Genomic DNA, 11,444 nt, shown 5'->3' on the forward strand with positions numbered 1-11,444 from the left:
TCCTGAAATCCATTACTTTTATTCAACAAAACAACGATAATGAAACTCAGTCCCAGGAAAGCATTGCTGAGGGATGAGTCACTGCAGCAGCATCCATTAAGGTGCATTACGAGGGGCGGCTCATTGGCCAGTAGAGCTCTCTGTGAATTGGAAAAAGGTTCCTGGGTAACTGAGCTTTGCTGGACTGAGAACAGCCTTTTAAAGCCCTTTAAAGCACTGGATTTTACACTACCACTCCATCTAGTGGCTTTTCATGGTTTCAGAAAAGAGCTTTCCCAGCCTTACCAGGACCCGCTGGGAATTAGAGCCCATAATTTCTGCCTATGCTCTGCCAACCTCTAGGTTAGACTTCAAGGACATGCATTGATTTTATGCATTCACTCTTAAGTACTGATCTTAACTGCGATTTCTGCACCTTTGTGAAAGTTTGGGTTGCCTTGTCTGCTGTCTTATTCTGCTGTGGTTTGTGGACCTTTTGAGTTAGAGTTAGAAGAAAATGTTTATGTGTTCTTGTTAATAATAATACAACATGATCACATGTCACTTTTGTTACTCCTGGTGTTTATTTTCACTGAGGAAAACAGAGAATTCCTCCTGGAAAGGCTTAACTGCATTCAGAGAAAGTGGTGAGTGGATAAAAGACAGGCATAAATGAATGCAGAGGAGATGGAATCCCATGCAGGTCCCTTTCACGAGATGATCTTCAGCAGCAGGAGCCCAGAAAAGATTGGCAGGAGGAGGCCGGAGGGTCGAGATCCCATAGAATGCATGCATTCGGCCACCTGGACAGCTTCAGACGACATGGGACGGAAATTTGTGTTTTCGCCTTCTATTGCCGCACAGGTGTACCTTGTAGTGCAGCCCATCATGGTCCGGTCAACGTGGGTTCCATCTGCACGTGGGAGACAATATGGGTTGCTAGGGGAACCATTGCCGCTTGCCTCTGTATTCCAAACCACTCTGCCCAGCCTGCTCGAGAGGAATGGTTTCCCTTTTACTCAAAGTCCAGTTGGTCAATGAGGAGTGGCGCTCGGGCAGGCCAATCTTTCCAGAGCTCTTGTGAAAATGAAGAGTTGCTTCCAAGTAGACCACATTCCCGCCATACATTTAAAGCCCTGTGATACCACTTTAAACAGCCCCCCTCCCAAAGATGTCTGGGAGCTGTAGTTTCTTAAGAGGGCTGAGAGGTGTTAGGGAATCCCCGTTTCCCCTCCAAGGGACTACAATTCCAGGAGTTCCCTGTGAAGAAAGATGGATTGCTAAACCACTCTGGGGACTGTAGTTCTGTGAGGGGAATAGCGGCATCCAAACAACTCTTTAAAAAACTACAGTCCCACCCCACACATCAATCACAAGTTGTGGCACACTTGCACCATTTAAATGGCACCTCAAATATTTTATTGGGACAACCAAAGGGACTTCTGCCTCTAGGATTTGGCTCCTACGGCAGAAGACAATAGGCAGCAGCAACAAATATGTAATTAACAGGGCTGCAGTTCATGAAAGCTTGTATGATAATAAATACACAAGTCTTCAAGCATTCTATAAGTTTCTTTATGGGTTTAACTGCAAAAGACAAACACAGGGGCTACTCTGGAAATTATTTGCTAATGACCTGTATCCAGAGCTACATCCTCTGGATGGTTTGCAATAAAAACATTTTTTTTAAAAAAAACCAAATGTATATAACATGTTTTTGGGGGGGAGGGGACACAACAAAGCAATACGGTGTGTTAAAAGTAATCCACATAAAAACCAGCACCAGCAGCACAGATGCATTCTAAAACTGCATTTTTTAAAAACACAGCTAAGAAGAAGAAGAGGAGTTTGGATTTGATATCCCGCCTTTCACTCCATTTAAGGAGTCTCAAAGTGGCTAATATTCTCCTTTCCCTTCCTCCCCCACAACAAACACTCTGTGAGGTGAGTGGGGCTGAGAGACTTCAAAGAAGTGAGACTAGCCCAAGGTCACCCAGCAGCTGCATGTGGAGGACTGGGGAAGCGAACCCGGTCCCCCAGATTACGAGTCCACAGCTCTTAACCACTACACCACACTGGCTAAAAGAATTTGCCCCAAGGACTAAGAGATGCTCAAAGGACTGGGAAAATGAAAAGGTTGTCAGGTCACAACTACAAGATCTGAACACTGATGTCATCCGAGCCTCCTCTCAGATACCAGCCACCACATCTTGCAGGTGTGGGTGGATAAGGACCTCTGGAAAAGATCTGCACAGCCCAGACAGATTTATAAAGGGAGTACATTCAGTGCAGAGGTTAGTGAGCCAGGTTAGGACCTGGGAGAGCTGGGTTAAAGTCCCAACTCAGCTGTGAAAACGTGCTTGGTGATTAAGCCAGTTGCTGTCTCTCGACCTGTCCTCCCTCAGAAGCCTGTTGTGATGATGAAATGGGGAGAGGGGAATTGTTCGCCACCTTGAGCTCTTTCAATGAAAGCTGGGGTATAAGTATGAAAAAGCATACCAGTAAAACCAGTGGCTTGACACTGGATGTCTTGACACTGGCAATCATTCAGATAAGCCAGCCGGAGCCATCCAGGTTTTGCTCTGTCTACCCAGCAAAATGCCCCTGCCATGAAACTCATCCCACCTACCAGATAGAGGAGAAGCAGAATGACTGCATAGGAAACCACTTACTGGTATCTACATGTGAGGTTATCTTAAAGCAGCTCGTTTCCATTCCAGTGCAATTGGTCATCTCTGTCTTGCATGACTCCTTCCATTCGTGGCAGGCAGGACACATTACTCCGTTGGATCGAGTCTGTACTGGTATCACTGAAAGAAGAGGGCATGGCGGGGGGAGAAGCATTTGTCCGTCATCTCATCAGAGGAGGAGGTAATACACAGACAAAGGTTTTATGCTCACAACCACTTTCAGGGGTGCCAACGTGCCCCCACATTGAGGGGCCCCGGTGTCACTTGGCAACATATGAACGACATCATGCATGTGGTTGGGAGCTGTTGCCCGGGCATGCAATCTGGGGGGTGCAAACCAGATGCCCCCCACAGAGATCCCCATTGCACCCTGTTGGTGGCAGGAGCTGGAAAGCATGGAGAGTAAAGATCACCCTGCTCCTGCCTTGGCACATGATTGCTTGCCCATCGACAGAGTGCAGAGGGATGGGGAGTGCAGAGGGCATGTTTGCAGGAAGGAGGCCATTCTGTTTGGGGGAGCCTTCAATATTGGGGTGGAGAGTTCAGCCCCCTGCCCACAAATATTGAGGGGGGCCAAAGTTCCTTCCACCCCCTAGAGTTGGTGCCCTTGACCACTTTGTACAAGCTGCTCTGCCATGTTTTTCAGTCTTAATCCCATCCTAGCTCAAGTGGCGCCCCGTGCCTTTTGCACAATCCCGTCTTGTTCCAAAATGTTTTCTAGTGCCGACGTCAGGGGTGGGGAACCCAATACTGGCCAGCCAGGGGTTCCAATTTGGCTATTTCCTCCAAGCCATGCCCACCTCCCAATCAGCTGGCATAATTTTCCAGCTGGTGGGAGAAAGGGCAGGGTTCTATTCTGCCTTGGCTGCAAGTGCCTGTTCACAGCAGGGAATTGCCACTCAGAGTCAAAGCAACAAGATTTAACACACAGAAACGCAAACACACCAGCCTAGCAGGGCCAACAGTCAAGGAAGAGGGGACTAGTAGTCATACAATATCAGGAGGACACCAGCATGAACTGGCAGGACCACAGGGAGGAGGAAGAGGAGGAAGAGGATCCCAGTGAGGGGTGTAACTTGGGACATGCCAGGGCAAGCAGGGAATGGGGAAGGAAGTACTCACAGGGTGACCGAGGATGGCGAGGGCATGGAGGTCAATGCACAGGAACCAGAACAGCAGGACCCATCACCAGAGCCTGAGGAGCACCTGTCCCCACAAACATGGCAGGCTCCAAGGCATAGGGAGCAGTAGGAGGGGCACTCTAGGAGGCTGAGGCAGGCAAGGGCCCACAGCCCGACCCCCTAGCTGGCCAGATGGGGCTTACTAGCTCTGGAGGATGTGATTCCTCAATTGGAGTAGGAACAGGTGAGGGCCACATGCCTTGTCAAGCCCAGATGCTGCAGTCAGCATGCAAATTCCAAAAGGGAAGCAGAGCTGAGGTGCTGTGCCTGTTCAACTGCCCATGTCGATGGACCTTGGCTTGAATACCCCTTGGCACACTGTGTGAGTGTGCTTTGGGTTTGACCCTTCCTGACTGTATCCTGACTTCTGGACTTCAGACTTAGCTACTTGGATGGGCCCTGGACTACATTTCCTGACCTTTGAACTTTGGTTGTGTGGCTTGAGCCTCAGACTTTGGACTTCAGACTTGACATTCTGACTTGCCGCCGGGTAGGCCAGGGGTTCAGGGCAGCTGGCTTTTAGAAATGCAGGGTTCACCCAGACTTCTTTTTGTGCCACATTTCTGGGTACAGGCCCAGACACAGAGCTTTAAACTGTGGGGCTGTGCCTAGAATGCTCAGGGCGAAATGTAAGTGAGAAGGGGCCCGATTACAGTTTGCAGATTGCAATATGCAGGTGCCATATTGCATGAAGCTATGGAAGAAGGAAGTGGGCTCTGGAGGGTAAATGGAAGGAAACGGTGAAGGAAGGGAAACAGGAAGTGGGAATACCTACAGACGGGTACAACTTTATCGCAGTCGTCAATGCAGCAGACCCAGCTTTGGCGTACTCTTTTTCCAGCCCCCAAAGTGAAGTAAAACGGAGGCATGGAGCACTGAGACATGGTTGAACACCTTTTCTCTACTTTTGTCACTGATGGTCCATCTAAGCAGGAGGGCAGGGAAAGGAGAGACAAAGAGGTTTATTTAGTCACCAGGAAAAAGGTTCACCATTGTCTGTATATGACAGCTGTGCTCAGAGATCTATGCCGGTTGCTGATTTGCTACCAGGCCAGGTTCAAGGTGTTGAAGGTATTAGTGTACAAGGTATTAGTGTACAAAGGCCTTGGCTACTTGAGACCAGTTTGCCCGCATCAACAGAAGTATAGTGTCCATCATGGGCAGGCAAACTAAGGCCCGAGGGCCAGATCCGGCCCAGTCGCCTTCTAAATCTGGCCCACGGATGGTCTGGGAATCAGAGTGTTTTTACATGAGTAGAATGTGCGCTTTTATTTAAAATGCATCTCTGGGGCACAGAAATTTCTTCATTTTTTCTTTCAAAATATAGTCCAGCCCCCCCCCCCCAAGATCTGAGGGACAGTGGACCGGCCCCTTGCTGAAAAAGTTTGCTGACCCCTGGTCCAGATCAAGGAAAGTAATAGTAGTGGTCTGTTCTGCCTTGGTCAGACCACACCTGGAATACTGTGTCCAATTCTGGGCGGCACAATTTAAGAAGGATGTCGACAAGCTGGAACGTGTGCAGAGGAGGGAGACAAAGATGATCAAGGGTCTAGAAACTAAGCCTTATGAGGAGCACTTGAAGGAGCTGGGTATGTTTAATAATAATAATAATAATAATAATAATAATAATAATTTTTATTTATACCCCGCCCTCCACAGCAAGGGCCGGGCTCAGGGCGGCTAACAAGCAATAATAAAAACAAGTTGAATGATTACAACTTAAAAACAAAATTAAAATACAACATTAGAATATTGAAACATTAAAATATTAAAATGTAGCCTCATCGCAGGAGGAGAAAGGAAAAGAAAAAAGAAAGAGAGGTCACATGGAAGAGGGAGTATGCTTGTTTTCTCCTGCTCTGGATGGTAGGACTCGAACCAGTGGCCTCGAGTTGCAAGAAAGGAGTTTCCGACTAAACATTTGGAAAAACTTCCTGACAATAGGAGCTGCTCAGCAGTGGAACAGACTCCCACAAGAGGTGGTGGACTCTCCGTCCTTGGAGGTTTTTAAGAAGAGTTTGGATGGCCATCTGTCATGGATGCTTTGGCTGAAATTCCTGCGTTGCAGGGGCTTGGACTAGATGTCCCTTGGGGTCCCTTCCAACTCTAAGATTCTATGATTGCCTTGCTCCACATGTGCCCACTCAACCCCTTTCATCAGCGGAACTGGCTCTGTTACAAATGCCACACAATGCCTGGCCTGCATTTGCAAGAAACTGATCTTTTAGTATGGCACCCCCTACCTACCCTTTGGAATTCCCTGCTTATTGGTATCAGGCAAGCAGCTGTACTCACTGTACTCTTTTCCACACCTGCTGAATAGCATTTTTGTTTAAACAAGCCTTCCCAGATATGCAGATTGCTATTATTATTATTATTATTATTATTATTATTATTATTTAGTTAATTGCTGTTTTAATTTTTTTGAATGTCTTAAACAGTTGTTTTGTTTTTACCAATAATTGTATTGTTTTATTCTTTTAGTAAAAAAGCTTTGCAGTGTATGGTTTTTTAAAACCATACTTGTCTTGAAGATGAATATTGCAAAGACATAGGGTGGGAGCAAGGCAGGAGCATGGCTGGTCTAGTCCTATGGAATGTTCTGCCAACAGAAATTCAGCAGGGCACCTTTTGTTTCAAAGTCCGCTGGAAACATTTCTGTTCCATCAGGCTTAAGCAGGCAATTAAGAATACATACGCTTCAGGTTACAGACTCCGCTAACCCAGAAATAGTGCCTCAGGTTAAGAACTTTGCTTCAAGATGAGAACAGAAATCGCGCGGTGGCAGCAGAAGGCCCCATTAGCTAAAGTGGTGCTTCAGGTTAAGAACAGTTTCAGGTTAAGAACGGACCTCCGGAACGAATTAAGTACTTAACCCGAGGTACCACTGTACATATTTCCACAATAGTCATCCGATTATTATTTTTTAACTTTTACATATGGTTTCTATCGTATGTTTTTATGTACTGGGGTTATGAGCGATATCTCCATCATGAATTAGCGGCATGCTGTATTCTTATAAATGAATAGATTTGGAAAACAATGAAGAAATGGGGAAGACTAAATTGCAAGAACTAATCAAACTCGTTAGCCATCTTCAAATATCACACTGAAGATGGGGCAAGCCTGTTTCTTGCTGGCTGTTCCAGAGGGCAGGACCAAACATTAGGGGAAACTTTCTGATGGTAAGAGCTGTTCAGCAGTGGAACGGACTACCTGGGAAAGTGGTGGATTCACATTCATTAGGTTTCTTTAAACAGTTGGGTGGCCAGTTGTCAGGGATTCTTTGGCTGCGATCCCTCTATTGCAGGGGGTTGGACAAGATGACCAGGGGAGGCACTGCCTTCCCATTCTACAATTCTACGGTTGCAAGATCCCATGACTCATGGATCCACTTTGGTTCAAATCAAATTGAGGGTATCAAATCTTGTTCCTTTGGGTGACTGCAGAAAGTAACATGAAGCAGGGCAAAAACACCACCCCATCCCAACTGGTGCTGAGCTCCCAAGCCCAGGGTGTCATCCACACATAGGATAGTTATCCATGGCCTTGCCACTGATCTCACTTATGGTCTCTCTCACCCACCTACGGTGCTTTCAGTCAGGATGACGATGCAGGTCTCTTCAGTGCCTAAACACGTCTTCTTGTCACCTGAACAAGTGGTTTCATTGCCAAAGCAGGTTTCACACTCCAGAGAAGCACCTATGAGGGGAGGGGGGGAAACGAAACATAATGAATGCATGTTTCATCCAGTCATTAGGCATTAATCCTTGCTAACTTGTCACTGGGTGCGGAAGAAGAACTGGACAACAAGAATTCAGGAAGGCAGCAAGGCCATCTGGTCCACTTGTCAGCCATGTGTGCTCTGTCAGTCTATGACTGCTAAAGCAGACTAGGTCCTGTTAAATGCAGAGGCTCCTCTCATGGAAAGCAGAGCTAGTAATGTAATGGAAAGCAGAGCTAGCAATGTAAAGATAGAGCTACAGCTCTTATTTGATGCTCAGTCTGAAGATGCCACCTGAATAGACTCTCCAGCCTGAGCGCTGCGTGGAGCTGTCCAAGGTAGCTGTGAAACGCTGCCTGTGCTGTTGAGGCCATTGCCCCAAACAGAGCAGTCTGAGTTTTCCAGTTCCTACTGCTGGACTCCATATGGGTGCTGCTTCTAGGTGAAGCCCAAATCAGAGACAGGGGGGACCTTTTGGCATCACAGCACAGCAAGGGACATACAGGAGCAGTCAGGATAGTTGTTTGTTTTTTTTAAAAAAAAAGTTTGCAAAGGGAAAATTGCAGGGGGGAGTGAAAAACTTTTTGCCATCACAGGAATGGAACGACAGTAATGATCAATAAGGGTTTTTCAAGCTATTTTTTTAATTTAAAAAATAAAAAATTGGAGAAGGGGATTTGGGGGTGCAAAAAGTCAGGGGTTGTGTGTTAGCCACCCTGTTGCAGCTACTAAAGATGTGGCCAATTTTTAGCTCACTTACTTTCTTATGGGGTCTTTGGAAGAGGGGTTGGTTGTTAAACCACCCCACAAAATGTAGCTCTGTGAGGGGAATGGGAGGGGGTGTTCTCCTAAGAACTCTCTGCACCCTTAACAAACAGCAGTTCCCAGAGTTCTTTGGGGAAGCCACAACTATTTGATCCAATAAGATGGTGCTTTGAACATGTAGTGCAAATGGGCCCTTGGTGTCTTCCTTGCTCTCTTATCCCCCAGTCTCCACAGTTACCTGCCTAATAAAATATCGTGTTTAATTAATTCCTTTTGCATTATATGCTTGCTCAGTGAATAGTAGAAGTCATAGTATGAAGACCACGTCTGCTGCAGAAGACGTTTCTTTTCTGCTTCATTTGCTCTTAACCGAGAGTCAGAGTCAAAGCCCTGTTCTAAGAGTTATTTTGTTTTAAGAACTCAATTCTTCACCCACCACATGCTGACTGGAACGCAGCCTGAACCATCCCATCCACACACACAAAGACATCATCAAGAGATCCCAACTGCCTTGGATGGTGGAGAGAACTGGGAACACCCACCCCGCAAATGCTCACTTGGTATCTCCCCTTCCTTTTTAATCTACCTTCAGCGCCTCCTTACCTGATGTTACCAGTGCCAAAAAGAGGCTCAGTTTCAGAAGAGTCTGCATGACGGTGGTTGTGGTCAGTATAGCAAGTACAGACACTCTTTCTGCAATGTTTCAATGGGCCTGCAATGGCATCCAGAGGGAAGCTTTATTCAAAGTGCAATTGCACATAGCTCACTTATAAATCCTTGTTAATGGTTAGGGCAGATGGGTGGAGGAAATCAATGAGAATTGCTAGGATTCTGATACAAGCATTCAACTTCAGCGAAATGTTCTCTAGTCATTTCTCCCTCCTCCTTCCTATCCACCAACCTTGCACTGGAATTCTAGGTCCACAGTATGGCAAAGGAATGATGATAATGATAATGATAATGATAATGATAATGATAATGATGATAATAAATAAATAAATAATAATAATAATAATAATAATAATAATAATAATAATAATAAATTTTATTTATACCCCGCCCTCGCCAGCCAAGACCAGGCTCAGGGCGGCTAACACCAGGTATAAAAACAATTGATTAAAATGATAACCAGACTGCCAGCAGCTATTGCTCCTGCTCTCGCCCCTAGGAGAAAATGAAAGTTCTGGGAATGCCCCTCCTAATGGTGAGCTCTACTCCAAGAAACTGTTGGAATATGGTGGAGAAAGCCACATTGAGGTCTGCTCCTGGAACATACAGTCAGTTGCTTGAAAATCCAAGGTGCCCTCTATATTGTAACACATCACTCATACTACCACATGCCATCACTTGACAGAATCTGAGGCTGCCTTTGATGGTGATAGCCCACAGTTCACACGAGGTACTTGGAGCCATTCTTACCCTTATTCCAGCAATCAGAAAAACTGGCATCATATGGTACCCTGAGGCACTACCACAGGAATGGGGAAACCAATTGTTCTCTAGATGGTGTTGGCCACACTCTCTCATGGGAGTACAAAAAGGAACCTTTCCTGTCCGGCAGGCCAGATCCTTTTCCTCCCACTCCTGGCAGGCTAAAATTGACTGATGGTTGAGGCCACCACCTGTCTATAATGTAATGTCTCTATGATGTTAGATGATGATGTTTCTTCTGATTGTCAGTGAGACTTGAAAGTACAGCATTGGGTCCCTATGTGGTGGACATGTGAAAAAACAAGCTAAAGATTTCTGGGGAAATGATATATAATGAAATGAAGAAAATGTTTAAATGGGCTATTCCCCCAAAACGTTTCTTACATATAGAGAAGGTTCCAACAAAGGAGTGGCTTATTAAAGTAATGGACTATTCAGAAATGGCAAAGCAGGCAGCAAAACTAAGAGATCAAAATGATGAAGTTTTTATAGAAGAATGGAGGGGTTGATTGATTATATTTTAAAATGTTACAGTCAAATGAAATTGCAGGCAGGATTTGAGATAGAAGCGGAAGAAAAATGGCAAAAGAATTGTAATAGAGAATGTGTTGTAATAGATAAAGATACAATGCAGTAGAAACATTTTGAGTAAAAACATTGTGTAGGCAGGGGTGGGAAGTCCACTTATGAAACAAGGTTATTGTGAAAAAGTTTGGAAATTTTACTAAAATTATATATAGTGCAGCATTGGGCTAATTGGAAGGCCTTTGGCAAACAGCCCTGAGCTGCTCTTTAAGCCTCCACAAAACCAAAGGTTGAAAGAGCCATACAGGACTGTGTGCAGAAGGGCTTTCAAACAGCCCTTTTGCTGCCTTTCAGAGCAGCACCCAGCAGGATTGGAGTCCCTGCTCATCAGCCGAGGAGAGGAGACTTCCATCCTGCTCCCTGCAGGACTTTGCTTCACCAGTGCACTCTCCAAAAGGAACCCATGGGTGAAGGAGCATCCAGGAGGAGGTAGGTCAAATCCTGCTGCTCTGCCTATGTGTATGCCCATTCCCTGTGGAGAACGGGTGCAGGCAGCCAACGCAGAATTGAACCCTGGCGTGCCCTACTCATCAACTCTTGTTGCCTGCCCACTGGAATGCCATCAGCTGATTGGCAGGTAGGTTTGGCTCAGGGGAATAAAAAAAGCCTAAGGAAGCTAAGGGGTGAGGGAAATCTCCCTTGCTCTGTGGTGGCATGTCATACAGGCCACAGAGTTAGATCAACACAGCATGAAGTCTCCCCAACCCACTCAAGAGCCATCTAAATTCACCTCTAGATGGAGGCCTTCATCTTGATGTAATGGAATTCCTGGTGTTTGAAACTCATGCCTAGCAAACTGCAGCAACTGTCACAAAGGCTCCTAAGATTCCACGTTCCTTAAAGTGAGAGCCCCCTTTTTGTTTTCATGATGAGGGAAACGGGAATGGCAGGGGACAGAGAGGTCCACTCTGCTGCTGGTCCATCTCAAGCTGGTTCTGCAGGCTTTGGGAACAAAGGCTGGTGCATTGGAGTAAACAGGGCACAGACAACCAACATCAGCCTGCTTTCAGCTAGTCCCCACTTGCGCTTGCTTTCTTACAACCAGTCAGAGGGTGACTCCACCATTGGTCCCTGCCTCCCAAGCCACAA

General features: G+C 46.1%; 1 protein-coding gene across 2 annotated transcripts; it reads right to left on the reverse strand.

Annotated features, from left to right (window-relative positions):
* Positions 1 to 540: 540 nt before the first annotated feature.
* On the reverse strand, positions 541 to 11,181 carry LOC307223291 (phospholipase A2 inhibitor and Ly6/PLAUR domain-containing protein-like). Of its 2 annotated transcripts, none has more exons than XM_079989230.1 (6): positions 11,086 to 11,181; positions 8,943 to 9,051; positions 7,436 to 7,552; positions 4,626 to 4,775; positions 2,652 to 2,789; positions 541 to 892 (listed from the first exon to the last, which is right to left on the reverse strand). In XM_079989230.1, exons 2-6 carry the CDS (start codon positions 8,989 to 8,991, stop codon positions 690 to 692), a joined length of 657 nt encoding a protein of 218 aa, XP_079845356.1. In that variant the 5' UTR covers positions 8,992 to 9,051; positions 11,086 to 11,181; the 3' UTR covers positions 541 to 689. The 2 variants fall into 2 exon arrangements, with proteins under 2 accessions (XP_079845356.1, XP_079845355.1); XM_079989229.1 differs by lacking the exon at positions 11,086 to 11,181 and adding an exon at positions 9,759 to 9,940.
* Positions 11,182 to 11,444: the final 263 nt, after the last annotated feature.

The sequence above is a fragment of the Podarcis cretensis genome (assembly GCF_951804945.1).
Source record: "Podarcis cretensis genome assembly, chromosome: 8".
Taxonomy (NCBI): Eukaryota; Metazoa; Chordata; class Lepidosauria; order Squamata; family Lacertidae; genus Podarcis; species Podarcis cretensis.